Below are 14,935 nucleotides of genomic sequence, written 5' to 3' on the forward strand. Positions count from 1 at the left end.
ACCTGTGTTGAACAACCTTAAGTAATTGCTGAACTATTTTCGTCTAGAAATATTTTTGGGGTTTGGCTTGAATTCAAGGAAAAGTATACTTAGGAAGCTCATTAACTACAAACCTTACTGTAAATTTGATTGAGTTCAAACGTTAAAAGGAAAATTTATGACTTAAACGTTTATTTTTAGGCTGAGTGGGTTCAATTACCTGCCGTGTAAAAGTTACCTTTAAAAAAATTGTTTGACGTAAAAGGTTAAAGGTTTGCGGAGGCCAAATTTAATGTTAGTTTATGTTTTGAAAATGTACCCAATTACGTAATTATCATGCATTAATGGTATGCCTGGTTTAAACAAAAAGATTTTTATGGATAATTCACATTATACAGTATACACTATGTTACATGTTTGCCTATTACCGTTGACTATTGGATACAGAAGTTGTTGTATTAATAGTCAAAGCTATTACGCACTATAATTTGTCGGAATATCAGTATAATATTAAGATGCAGTGATTTTTAAATTCTCTAAAGCTCATGTTTAACAAACTTTAGTTTTTGATGATTTTCGAAGTGATGGCGAATTCAGATTCCAAGGGTGTGGTATAAATTAATGATTTTGTAGAATACACCTAATGTGTATCCAAGCCAATACAATAGGATGGCTTTAGCTATATCGTATGTTATGTCAAATCACCTACGTCAATAACAAATTCTAACTATGGGAGATGACATAATTTATGTTGTAGCGCGCTTTGTGATGGTTCATATAGATATAAGATGTTGCTACCAGAGTAACGCGAAGTACAGTGTTAAGTGGTAGATTACCAATAATTAAAAACCAAGTATGATCCAGAAGTGAGAGCTTAACTAACTTTGGTTTAAAGTTAGAATACGAAATATTTACTCTCTACGGCAGTCTTCAACACACCTAACAAAAACATGAAATAGAAATCCCTTAAAAACACCCATTGGATTTTAATAGTTAGAAAAACGCAACACATAACCTTTTAGACGTTTTTGTACCCAAAACTACATTTTCAAGGCGGTCCTAGGTTTCATGCATGCCTGCCCGACTGGAGTCAGACCGGACGCAAAGAATTTCATTTTCGTTCCTTCCCAGCCATAAAAAATATGTCGGACGCTCGGCCGGCGCCAAGGACATTATGGTTTCCGCTACCGGACCCTCAGTGACTCCGGCCATGACGTCATGGGAGATAAGTCCCAGGAATGTGGACGGCATTCCGCACCCACACGTCGGCGACCAGGCCGGGCCGAGGAGGTGGTGGAATACGGAGAGCTAGACTCATTCATACGACCGGTCAGGCGCTTTCACTTGTACTTTTGTAACACTTTTACCCTAAAATGGTATTTAAAAACAGTAAACAGTAATTCTTGAACAGAAAACAGAACACAGAAACAGAAAACAGCAATTCTTGAAGGGGTAACTGACTGTATAAATTATAGGCTTTTTGTAGATTCGGTTTTGTAGGCTACTTCGGCTATATGCTCGCTATAGAGTTTGAACCGTGTATTCGCTAATGTTTAAGAACATTATTGTTCATTAAAATATATGGTATTTATATTACTGTAATAATATTTACCGAAAAGGGTGTTATTTTGGTGTGTGTCTAGTTATAAATACAACAGGATAGCAAGAAGTCTCTCCCTTTATCTACGACGAATATTCATTTGTTGTGAAGTGTGTAATTTTAATTTAACAAAAATTAGATTTAACGCAGGAGCATAATGTATATTTTTCTTTAAAATCAAAATAAACAAAAATAGTTCAATAGTTACAATTATACAAATTTACAATGTTAAATCTCAAATTTATTTGGACACATATACCAAAATATACGGCACAGAGATATAGTATTTTTTTCTGCAGCTTTCCCATCGAGTATATGAACTTAATATCCAAATATATATTTTTTACAACCAGTTTCACACATCGGCAAAGAGTAAAAAACGGAACGTGTTTTCACAAGAGTGTAAAGGCTTTTAAACATGTGCTCAAGTTATCCTTAACACATGTGCAAGGGTGTGATTCGGCAAAAGCCAACGGTTTTATACCAAACCCTTGAACAGCATAACTTCCCATTTGTGCCTATGCTAGCTATTGTTAATCCCTTTTCGACAATCATGTATACTCATGATATTTGTTAACAATCGACCCTTTTAAAGCGTTTGTCTGAAAATCTAAATATATAAAAGGCAAAGCCCTCACTGACTGACTGACTCACTCACTCACTCATCACTAATTCTCCCACTTCCCATTTACCTAGGAGGCTGAAATTCGGTACACCGATTCTTTGGGCATTAAATAGGAAAACTAAGTAGTTTTTAATTTGATCAGGCTTTCGGGCTCCGGAGTTTCCCATGTTAACCTTATGATTTTTCATATTTAAAAGGAATTAATGAATCTTAACAGCTGTTTCAATTAAACAAGTTAGTTCTGTTCTATAAATAAATAAGGTCTTTATTCATGAGCGAATTTCAGTTACAAAACTGTTTTACAAATTGACTCAAGTCAGGACTTAAACTAAATAAAACCTCTTATAACTACGAAACAAAATAAGATTAGTTACAAACTCTTTAGGCGATTCTTAAAACTGTTGTAAGACAGTGCCTTTAGCTTGCAAGGAAGTGCATTGTACTATTTATTTCTTTTTGTCTATGATTGTACTGAGCCGGCCCGAAGTAAGAAAACCCCCTTCTCCCAGCATCAAGAACAACCCTTCTATGATGTTCAGTAGCATTAAAGTTACAAGGATTACCAACAGGGTGCAGCACTTTAATTTTTTTAAATTTATGACAACAGCTAATTTGCAACCAAAAGGTGAGTGAGCGTAGTGAACGAACTTCAACCTGGATGCGAGTTAGCGTAGCGAACGAGCTAACCTGAAGGCAAGTGAGCGCAGCGAACGAGCTCTAACTTAAAGGTGAGTGAGCGTAGCGAACGAACTTCAACAAGGACGGGATTGAGCCATATGAAGTTAAACGGGGCAAAGCCCGCGGGTACAGCTAGTACTACATAAGTGCTAATGTATACAACTTTGCATGAATGTATTAATTGGTGGATTAATTGGCGTGATTCATCGAGTGAAAATATTTGTATGGACAGTAAAAAAATTTTAGGTAGGTACCGTACTACAGTATACCTCTAGCAAACCGGGAGTGCCGATGGAGACCTGTGGGGGTGCGTGCGTTTGAAGGGACTTGACCTGGTCTTCATCGGCACTCCCGTTTTGCTAACACTGTATTTAAAAATGTTATTTTTCTAGTGTATTTTCTTTTAATTAATAAGCAAGAGAATTAATCAGAATTTTGTATTGAGGCACAGTTACATCAAGTTTATTAGTTTTTGATTGTGATGACGAAGATCAGGGAACTGAATGAATACGATGACAGGTTGTTCATGACTAGATCAGCTGGCTTCTTAGCCAGGATAATTTATTAAAAGCCCTATGACCAAGGGCAGCTGGTCCAGTTTCATTAAATTATTTTGCTTTTCCCCGGAATCGAACAAGCAACCTTCTTTCAAGAAATATACCTGCTCACTCAGCTGTCCAGTTCACAAAATTAAACATTGAACCATTGCTTTGTTACTGTCTACGATCAGCTGTTTATTATTCTGACATGCGTCACTATCAAACCTCCAGGCTATTCGTCGTAATTTTCACTTTCACAATCCCCAAAGTGGCTCGGTTGACAAAACCAGCAGTGTAATTTGGTGTAATAAAACTACGAGTCTGTCTCTTAATGTAGACAATCCCGTAGACAATCTTCAACCTCTTGATTGTCTACAGCTGTCTAGACACTAGACACTCGTCTAAACACTTGGTAGTTATAGGAGTCCCGCAAGGCATATCTTACCAAAACATTTCACATTTGCAAACAATAAAGTGCAGAGCTAGCCAAATTTTCTTGGCACTTTGCATGGGTTGGATTTTGCAACTGGTGTTATGAGTTTATGGTTTTTGTCAAGATTCGCGATTCGCTTGTTGCCATTGGTATGTGCAGCGAACAAATGTTGACGATGCCGTGTTTTCCAGATTTATTTTTCCAGTTTGTGTGTTGTGGTTTTACTGAAGGAAATTGTCCTCGAACTCTGCTACATGTTACTCGAGTTTTGAGCTTAAAAAAACAATGTCTAAATACGTCTTTACCGTGTAGTTTATTTGACATTTTTGTTGAATGACAGACCAATTGCTAACTTAATGAATTTTTCTAAAAGGTTGTCTAAGCTCGAGTTTAGATTCAGAATTGTTAAGTATTGAGTAAAATCTGTTGGGAATAAACAAGTTTTTTTTTTGTATTTGATTTAATTGTTGATTTTTGCAATTTTTATGTTTTTTTTTATATTCTTTAAACGTTTTTCTTATCCATTGTTCTTTGTTGTGTTGGTACAAAAATCCCTCACTCATATTTGCCCTAAAATACGCAGCCAGGTTTGTGTACGCCTCATAGATCCGATCTATCAATGAACACTCAAAAAATGTTATACCTACATTATAAAAAATATTATTAAAACTATTTCAACTTGTCCTGAAATACCAGTGTGTCAATTCAAATATAACTTAAACTGATTGATTATTTGGATAAGCTTATCATTGTGGCATAAACCGAGAACCAGTTCATCCGGTCGATGACAGCAACTGAAATCAGCTGATTCGACTGATTCGAGTGGATTTGCCTTCGTCACTCATACGTCCTTGAGAATACCCTAAACGATGAGTCACACGTTTAAAGAGCCACTTCAAGGTACCCAGTAGTTTAGTCATCGTGTATTCATTAAAAGATATCCAATTCATTGAAGGATATTTTTTTTAAGTTATGACATTTCCAGTGAAAAAACTAAAAAGGGTCTGAGTTTTATCGTTGACTTTATATCTACTACAATCTGTGTGGATATAAAGTCAATGGTTTTATGTTAAAAAACCACAGAATTAAGTTCTTTTTTTATATATACTAAAACATGCTTTAAGCGTTCGTTTTGTTTACAACGTTCTGAATGTATTTTGCAACTTTGTTTCATTAGTTATATACTAATCTAAGATAACCATTGAATGTTCACTGTGAAAAAATATACCTAAGGGGCAGAGGCAATCAGATAAAGCCTCTAGACAATAATATATAACGTTTTTCATCATATATGAGATCAACTAACTATATACATCCCTAAGAATAATTTTTATTTGACAAACGGAAACTAATATTATTTGAGGGATTACTAACAACGGAAAAAATACTTAATCAAGCCAAAAGTGCAATCTTAGTACCATCAACATTTAAGAATCAAAATCTAGAAACATATTTTCATAGCGAAAGCTTTTTTCAAGATCCATAGTGGTTGTTAATTCCGCATTAGTTGTGTAGTTTTTTGTAAAATGATACAGAAAATCATTTATCCGTCAATGTCGAAAACCGCATAGTAGCTTATTTAAAAAACAAATGATAAGACAGTGCAATAATGCATATTAATTTAGATAAGATTTATGCAAGACTAACAACTTGTATAATGATGCACCGATTTTCTAAACTTGATATAGGGTTTCAGTGTTAATAATAATCAGGCATTTACAAATTCATACGTCTATAATTTATGTGTTAACAAAGTAACTGTAATCGTCGTTACAACAATTTTAATAAACTAATTGAAACTTCATAAAAAATATACATTTGAAAAAGAGGCTGATTAAAAAGAAACGTATGATGTAAACTAAACACTAGTTATCCATGAAAAGAGTACTACAAGCGATAAAAAAACTACCAAAATGTAACAAAAATAATACACTAAATTTTTGTAAGAAAAATTATAGTACATTACATCCAATACACAATTTGGGTTGAATTTGACGGTGTTGCTATATACTCACATGCAATTTTAAAAGACACATTTTATAGAATAAATTAATAATAAGTATATTACTGAAAGAAATATTACCTTTTGAATAAGTAAGGGAGTTCCGAAATCCTTTCCACCCTGTAGCCGGAAACCCCACGGTTGGGCATCATTTCGATGAAGGCGCACAGTTATGAGGCCTGCCATAAGGATCACTATCACTCGATTTTAAAATTAAAATTAAACTAATTATTTTATAATTCGTTACAGAAGAATATGATACAGTAACGTTCGGTGCGTTAATGTCGAAGGTCGTAGCAAGACTAAGTTGTCTTATTTTAACTCACTTTAACCTGAATGCCCGCTATTTTTGAATTTGGAACCCAGACTGCTGTTTTGATTACTTGCGCACAGACTAAAAGAATCTGTTCTGCGCATATCCTTTTACCATGTAGCCATGACGTCACGGTATTCCAAACAAACGACCCATCGATATGTCTATTCGGTAGGGCGTATTTCGATATTACTCACAGAGTCGCATAAGACGCTTAATTAACGTAGAAGGTGATAATTGGGACTGTATACCTACATGTTTAAGTAAACAACTAAACAATATAGTTGGTTTTTCAGAGAAAAATTTAGTTTTCATCCTAAAAATACAACTAGATTACAATTATTGATACTCGTTTGTAGAAAAGAAGCGATAAAAGTGATGTTGGCTACACTGCTCAAACAGCTGACATAAAAATCAACACAGCAGAAGCAAACTGAAACTGAAATAGAAATAATTGTCTTGTCAAATAAATTGTGTTTGTTTGTGTATGTGATATAACCTTTTTGTACTTTCAGTAAACATATTATTAAACTAAAGTGCAGCCAAATGAAAACTATTATTGTTCAGTATCTTTATTAAGTAGAATATTAGATTGTAAACGTGCTTTTTAATACTTTACTAATTCCATCAAGTTTTAAATATGGCTGAAGAGGTATCAGAAGATGGATTGACAGACTCGCCTAAAAGAGGTATAAACAGCAAAATTCACGAATGTCTTCATGGTAAAATTAAATAATTTACACATTATTATTCATAAACTGTCAACAACGTTTCAAATAGTGCACGAACCCAAATAGTATTTCGACATGACAGTTATTTTAGGGTATAATTGTTGCAAGAAAAAAGTTGTTTACTTATCCAAGACATTTAGGCCTATGCAATTACCAATCTAAATTAAGAATTATGTGTTTGTTGGGTGGCAATCAGCTTAGTTTATAAAAGTAACCACAAGTAGGCCTGGTAAACTCAGTACCGTACCAATGATGTCACCACCAGGCATGAGTCACAAAATCAGTTGCCAAATTATTCCAACTTGGTTAAAATAGCACATGTCTGCCAGTGTCCTACAGTCATCTCAAGACTTAGTTTTAAGACATATTCATCAGGGAATTAATATAACCTTGCTTGTCCAACCAAAAGACTTTCTAATTTCTTACAACTTTAGCCAATATCAGTTGCTTTTTATTGCCTTTTAACTAAGGGTCTATTAACTAAACAACACATTGGCATGGTTTCCGCAAGGATTGTTTGGGTAGCAGAGTGGTTATTTTATCGTGCTCACCTTCAAATCTGCTGGTTGCTGGTCCGATTCCAAGCGAAATCGTTACAAGACCGGATGCCATTTGTCATTGGGCTATATATTAATGATCCTTTCTAACGAAAGGTCTACATTAGGTAGCCTAGTAACAAGAAGAGGATTTGAACCGTTCACTAAAAAAAACCTTAGTAAATGCCACTGAGGCAGATAGATAGGTCTACAGTTTTTTTATGAATAAAAAAGTGTAGCCTACATTTCCAAGATAAACCTCACATAGCCGAGGTTTTAGGCCTAATTCACAACCCTCAAACTTAGAACACTTAATTGTGTAGTTAATCATATTTTATGTGGAGCTTCTGAAAATGTTTATTACCTATTAAAGAAGCTCTGTTTACATTTAAGGTTTATTACTTAGCCTACTTGTGACATCGCTAGCTCAAATAACTTACGGCCTGGTACATTGTAATGAAATTCAGGACTCTTTACTTTTTGTGTAAGAAAGTTGTTCGGCTAGCAATGCAATGATTTTATCATGATCCCAATAGTTTTGATATTAATAGATAAGTTTTTAAAATACCCATCAGCCTTATGAATTAAACTGGAGAATCCTACGTAGTAGGATTGTAGTAGTTAGTATTGCACAAAAATCGTACGGTAGAAATTGTGTTCAGTCTGATTAAACCACCTTCACGATCTTCCCTTATCTTTACCCATAATTGTTATAGGGAATTTTATTCATCATTGGCTATTTTATAAAGCGCAGTCATTGAAATTTAGCTCCATTGTAAAAGTAATCTATGATAGCCTAGTTATTAGTTTTTAAAATTTCTTTTGATTTGCAGGACCAACATTATCTACCAGCACAAGCAGTTTTGAGGCGCTGGATCCTCATGATCCAAACCTGAGCCGTCTTGCCACCACAATGTTTCAGAAAACAGCCGACTACCTGTTAGGGGAGTTAACTGTTACACAGGTACAGATTAAAATCACGTTCAGATAGGCCTACCTCTCAAATCAGACCAGGGTTGCCACCTTCGGTCAGGATAAAATCGGAACATTGCCCCCCTCCCTCCCGGATCAACATAGGCTTAAATACGGGCATAAGGAACTGTCCCGGCAGAATCAGGACGGGTGGCAACCCTGAATCAGACAGTGTAATATAGTTTAATTCTTTAATTTTAACAAATAAAATGTTATCTGCGGGGCATTTAGCTGGGTTTCCACAGTATCAATCTGAATGTTTTTCGTGGTTTCATAGAATTAAATAATGCTTGTGCTTGTTTAATTGCCAAGCATTTTTTACACTTTTTTTGGGGAACGCCCCAAACTGTGGTGTCTTATTTACAGTGCTGACTAGGCACTAATGTAAAACTTATATTAAAAGCATCATTGTAAATAAATGTTGTCATAAACCTCATTATTTTAAAGAAAACTTTATCTCATTAAACCCAGCACAGAGAACTTTCCATAAAACACCTCAATATGTTTACTACTTAAAACAAAATACCTAATTCTAGCCTACTCGATATCTCCACATTGAAGTATGACAGTGCATAGGCATCCCGTGACCAACATTTTTTGGGGAAAGGGCACAACTTATCAGCACTATGAAGTCTAAAAATAAGCTAAAATATTGTATTTTTAATAGAAATTCCTTAAAGTTATGGCCCCTTATGGGACTCCTATGTGGCCATGTATAGGTGTGATTTAAGCCTAATGTTATTGATATTTTTAAGGAGGACTACAAGCTGCTGGAAGCCATGAACCAGGCGACAGTCACCAAGTACTCGGACATGAGACAGATTGCTTGCAATGTTGGTAGAACCATGTCAGAACTCAATGATAAATGTGAGTGGATATATTAATTTGTATTATATTTTATGTAGGCCCACATCATAGTTTTTTTTTCACACAGAATTTTTCTCCCTCGGATTATTTCAGAAAAATTTGCTGCCAATGATTTTACTAGCCTACTAATTGTATTGACAAAAATGCAATATGATAAATGTGTTGGTGGTTGTCAAATAAATCTTCCATCGAGTACAGTTTGACCAAAGTTTTTGTGCGCACAGATAAATCAGGTTGGGTCTAGGTGAGGGGGTTGGCGGGGATACTTTAGTGAAACATTAGTATCTTGCTACACAACATGACTCACTCACCACCACCCCCAGCTCTGCCAATAACTGGAACCCGTATGTTTTAGATTAGCTATTAGCGCACCCGTCAGTGTGCAGAATTTCTGGCCAATCTGTACTTGGGGTTTGATGATTTCACAAAAAAAAAAAAAAAACACACACACACAAAATAGCAAGTATGGAAACTAGCATTTAAAGGGTTTGGGTTTAAATTAGGCTACTCGTCCTGGCTTGACCACTCCTGAAGTGTTTTTATGAAAATGTAAAGGAAAGAACGAGATTGATAAAGGTCCCACTTTCAAACCTTTACCAGATGATAGCACAATGCAATTTAGTAATAAGAGTCTTTACTGCTGATGTAACAATATAATCCTTGGACTCATCTTACAACATATGTAAGGTAGAAACTGTTGATTGACCCTCTAAGCAAGGCCCCTAGAAAAACAGGGCATGCTGCAGCACGGGCAGCGCAACACTACGTCACAGTGGTGGATAGTTGTACTAACCTCTTACCATTAAAATCTTACAAACAGCCAGCTTATTTATTTACCTAAAACATGGGAATGGCGTTGGCAATGAATTTATCAATGAAATCACATTTAGTGTGACGTCATGGATCCTGCAGCATGGCCTGTTTCTTTTTAGTGGGCCTTGCTCTAAGCCAAGCTAATTCTGTAGTGCTACGTTGTCAGACAATAAATAAAGCATTCATCTAGAATGAAAAGTGTCTGAGAATGGGAAGCTCAATAGTAAAATCTATTTACTAAGATATTAGTATTTCGGAGTAATTACCTATGTAGGATTGTAATACATAGGGAATGTATAACAATTTATATGACAGTACAAGACCTATTAATACTTAAACACTTTGAAGCTAAGTCGTCAGTCTCTGTAAATTCAACAGAATAATAGCAGACAACAAAGGCATATTGTTTAGCTTTTGTGCTAAAAAACCTATTGTTTAGAGATTGGTGATCTCAATGGGTTTAGCATCATGTACAAAATTAGCATCATTATGTGCAGGGATTTTTGGCTATTTTTGAGATATTTTTAATGAACGGGAATTATAATCAAGATTAATGTCATGCCAAATGATTTAGGCCCGATTTCACCAAATTCTCGCTAACGATGGTTTAGTTAAACTTCGGTTAAAACTAACCGATGATTTAAACCACAGTTAAGGAAATCTGGTTTCACCAACAAAAACGCGTCAAAACTAACGCTGGTTTTATAAACGAGAGTTTAGAGTAAAATCCAGGTGGCAGTGGCAGTGAACTGTCATAATACCGGGCTGTTACGGGAGCAAGTAAACATAACCTAGAAAATAAATCAGTTTTATGAGGTAGTGAAAACAAAACTGGAGACAGCAAGCTTACAGGAATACAAAAGATTCTGAGCAAAATAACAACAGAAAGCAAGAATAAATACCAAAACAATTAACATAAGTAAATAAAGGCAAAGCAATGTTGATCAAACATATTCGAGGAACTAATTGGTTGAGTTTTGCGGTCGAGTCAAGACTCAAAATCAAACTTTTTACAGGGATGTTCAATATTCTGTTTGTTCACTAACCAGTTTGGTACATTTGAAGTAGTGAAAAAACTGGAGTCAAAAGAATTACAAGAACGAGACACAATGTAGATAACACCAAAATAATTATTTTCTATAAAATACTAGCAGAATAATGACAATTTAGGTTTAGATTTTGGTTTACTTACATCTGACCGAACGCAAAACAATTGTTTGAACGTTGGGTTAGGGTTACCCAAAGCCGGGAGAAGGAAAAGGGAGCCTATTTTTTCGAACAATGAAATAATAAATTTCATAATGTTGGTAGAAGAGCCGGGATAAAAGAGTGCGGCTCTTGATCGCCAATCAGTTCAATCACAGTCTAATATAAATAAAGTCTGTATAAATTATTTATTGTTAGACTGTGGTTCAATGCGGTCGCTGATCACAGATATACGCCTTAACTAAAAACCTTGTGGGATAACCTAAAGCAATGCACTATGTGGGATCGCCTAAACACAAACTACAGTGGTTTGTATTCATTCCCTAAAAAAAGGCTAAACGTTTTGATAGCTCATATCTAATAATAAAATCAATTTCATCTTTGTTATTTAAATCATTAACCCTTTCTCTTATCCACCTAGTTGGTAGAACAACATAGGCTACTCTTCATTGCCATCACTTACTTTCAAAAGCTAATTCGTACCGTATTCTCTTCTACCATTTCGCCTTTCCATATAAATTTTAAACTTAAAGCCAGCTGATATTTACTTAACGAAAGATTAAAGAAGCTAACTGGTCAAAATTGGGCAGTTAATTATCTAACGACGGTTTAGTCTAAACTAGCGCTAACGGCGAGAGGTGAAATCCGATTTCGTCAGTTAAGAGCTAACTGCAGTTAGAGCAACGCTTAACGGCGGTTTAAAAGTTTGGTGAAATCGGGCCTTAATTGTTTAACAATGTACATGAATGTTAAGGAATGTATTAGGCTGTTGTTTTTTAGTAATACCTTGATACTCAGGCATAACAATGATTTTTTTTTTATCTAAATGAATGAACTAATTCTAGTGATAATAATAAAAAAATATTTTTTTTTAGGAATCATGAAAAATAGTTATTTGTGCAACTAGTGAGAAAAGTGAGCAATTGACTCACTCGAGAGAAATCCTTACTCACAAGCCGTAGGCGAGTGAGGAATGGTTTCTCGAGTGAGGCAATTGTACTTTGAACTCGAGTTGCACATTATACTTTTCCTACAGTTACCATAAAACAAATAAATTTGTGAAGAAACATAACCTATTTTTACACAGAAGTGAACTTTTAATAAAACATTTAATGTGAAGAGACAAATACAACAGTACAACAGCTGACCAGCTGATTTACAGCCAGTGCTGCCAACGCATTTAGCGTGCATATGACGTTGCCTGCGTGTTACGCGCTCACTATTTCGTGCCTTCACGTTGCAAATCTGGAGTGAGACAAAGTAATTAGAGTGAGACAATGTTAACATTGTCTCACTGATAAGCGAATTGGCCACTTTGCTTTCTCAAATCAGTGAGAGAACATGTACATTGTTAGGTAACTGTAGGAAAAATTACTTTTAGATTACTAGATGGTTGTATTTGTTGAAAATAAATTGGCTATTTTTTAGATGGACTTTCAAAGTTTGTATTAAACAAATTGTGGCCTCTACTTAAAACCTTCCATTCACAAAATTGTGAATGTTACTAAATGTTTTATCTGGTTTTACATGAAAAAAGGATCGAGATTCAAAACCTTTTCTTGTATTGTGGTCATATTTCAAAATTAGCATATCCTTATTGACCATAATGCATATGGTGAAGGTCAATTTATTTAGTTATTCAAGTTGGTGAAGTGATTGTTATAATTTTATGTAGTACTAATAACCATCTACTTAGCAATATTTAACTTAGTAAATCTTATTCATCTCACTAACAATTTCCTTTGTTTGAACAGACAAATCACTACAGCCATATCTTGATCAGATTGATCAAATAGAAGACAGTGTGACGAAGCTGGAGCAAGCTGCCTTCAAGCTAGACGCTTACTCTAAGAGACTGGAGGCAAAGTTTAAAAGTTTGGAGAAGAGATAACCCTAACTCGACTGACAGACATTTTTTCTAAGGGTTTTGGTGCAATCGTATTGTTTATAAAAGTGCACTAATCAATGCAGAACTCTTTTCAAAGTGATACGGTAGCATGCAATGTGCATCAATGTGCTTTACCTCGTACACTCATGGTAAATATTCTTGTTTAATCTTCTATACACAATCGTACAAATTAAATTGTCTATAAACAATTGGTAAAAATCCCCAAAAAGAATTACTTATCGAACACACAAACTTGGAAACCCAATGGCCTATTTGTAATGCTTATCATAATAACAGACCAAAGTTCGATATTAGTAAATAATTCATAAAAAGACATTTTTTTATTTGTTAGATTTTAAGTATTTCTTTACAGCTTTTATTGTATATCAAAATAAAGATTACTTACATGTTGAGCTAAAAAGTGTTTTATTATTGATTTGGACAAAAAACAAATGAACTCAAGTTTTATTTATTGACAACATATTTGTATACACAATAATAAAATACACAACAAATAAACATTATTGACAGTTTATTTCAGTAGCATGATAGCAGACGCAACAGAAAATGCATTCTTTAAGAATTATACTGATATTATAGGTTGTTCATTGGTGTCTTGTAAAATCTTCTCCACATTTTCCTGCAACAAAAGAACATATGACAATTATTATAAAATTTGTCATTGTATTAAGGTAAGTGTGGTCACTGATAGAAGCAGGTGGGAGGAACCTGGAGGCTCAAGTCGGGGCTCATGTACTGGCCGTTCATCTCTGTGGTAAGGCCTGCCATGACACACGAATCACTTGTGTGGTGGCCCAAGATTGACTTGGTGCTGATGGTGAGCGATGTGGCTGCCATCCAAAGACTACCTGTCTCATCATTATTGATGAGCTGATGTTCGGGAGCATCACTTCATAGGCTGCCTTTTCAACCTAAATCCAATTGGCCTGCATGTCAAGGTCACTGTGAGGAAGACTGCTTACAGACTCTAGTGTGAAAATCTTTGGCTGCATATAGAAGGATATCGAGACCACTCTCGGATCACTCAGAATGTAAGAGGGGAGGTACTGGACATGCCATCAGACCACATGACGATTCAATTCTTCTTCGCCAAGCCATTCACCATCTTGCTTCCAGAGATGAGTGTAAGTTGGAATGGAATCCTGTTCCACCAGGCGATATTGAATGGTGCCGATGGTTCAAAAGTCAGAAGTGGGACAGGGGCAAAACAGAATTTACACAGTGCAGAATGGGGTGGAATTTATATCTTCCCGTGGGAATGCATCCAACTGCTCCAGGCTGAGATAACTGCAATCATGGAGTGTACCAAGGAAAATCTGAGGTAGGGCTTTAGGGACATGAACATTTCCATTTTCACAGCCAGCCAAGCTGCTCTCAAGGTGTTCTCCAAGTCTAAGGTGGTCTGGGACTGCCTCACTGCAGTACGTGCCTTGGGCAGGTGCAACACGGTAACGTTCTGTTGGGTTCCTGGACACTCAAGGATAGAGGGAAACCAGGTGGCCGACAAGTCTGTGGGACCACAGCCTTTCTGTGAAATCTTTCGTGGGTATGCAGGTCAGTCAGTCATGGCATGAGCCCAGGAGGAGCACATAAGAAGATAGGTTAAGTCAGCACCATAGGGTAAGCAAGCTCACTCTCTTCTCTCCTTATACGGTCACCTCCAATGCTCTGTGATTAGACAGGAGGCAACTAAGACAGATCACAGGAATGGTCACGGATCATGGCTTTCTAT

At 35.7% G+C, this 14,935-nt stretch overlaps 3 protein-coding genes across 8 annotated transcripts in view; 1 reads left to right on the plus strand and 2 right to left on the minus strand.

Annotated features, from left to right (window-relative positions):
- The window catches only part of LOC128987729 (PDZ and LIM domain protein Zasp-like), a 76,523-nt gene extending 70,287 nt beyond the window's left edge, over positions 1-6,236 (minus strand). For all 4 annotated transcript variants that reach the window (XM_054408732.1, XM_054408729.1, XM_054408731.1 and 1 more), the window contains exon 1: positions 5,938-6,236. In XM_054408732.1, coding sequence (XP_054264707.1) covers positions 5,938-6,042 — 105 coding nt within the window. In that variant the 5' untranslated portion in view covers positions 6,043-6,236. The remainder of the gene's footprint in view (positions 1-5,937) is intronic.
- Positions 6,237-6,600: 364 nt separating this feature from the next.
- Positions 6,601-13,591, plus strand: LOC128987733 (biogenesis of lysosome-related organelles complex 1 subunit 2). The gene is made up of 4 exons (XM_054408738.1): positions 6,601-6,858; positions 8,270-8,400; positions 9,164-9,275; positions 13,049-13,591. The coding sequence occupies exons 1-4, from the start codon at positions 6,810-6,812 to the stop codon at positions 13,183-13,185; spliced, it is 429 nt and encodes a 142-aa protein (XP_054264713.1). The 5' UTR covers positions 6,601-6,809; the 3' UTR covers positions 13,186-13,591.
- A 44-nt stretch (positions 13,592-13,635) lies between these two features.
- The window catches only part of LOC128987731 (uncharacterized), a 44,246-nt gene continuing 42,946 nt past the window's right edge, over positions 13,636-14,935 (minus strand). For all 3 annotated transcript variants that reach the window (XM_054408735.1, XM_054408733.1, XM_054408734.1), the window contains one exon: positions 13,636-13,822. In XM_054408735.1, coding sequence (XP_054264710.1) covers positions 13,766-13,822 — 57 coding nt within the window. In that variant the 3' untranslated portion in view covers positions 13,636-13,765. The remainder of the gene's footprint in view (positions 13,823-14,935) is intronic.

The sequence above is a fragment of the Macrosteles quadrilineatus genome, unplaced genomic scaffold, assembly GCF_028750875.1.
Source record: "Macrosteles quadrilineatus isolate MER2022 unplaced genomic scaffold, UCM_ALF_1.0 Scaffold_2__2_contigs__length_208266976, whole genome shotgun sequence".
Taxonomy (NCBI): Eukaryota; Metazoa; Arthropoda; class Insecta; order Hemiptera; family Cicadellidae; genus Macrosteles; species Macrosteles quadrilineatus.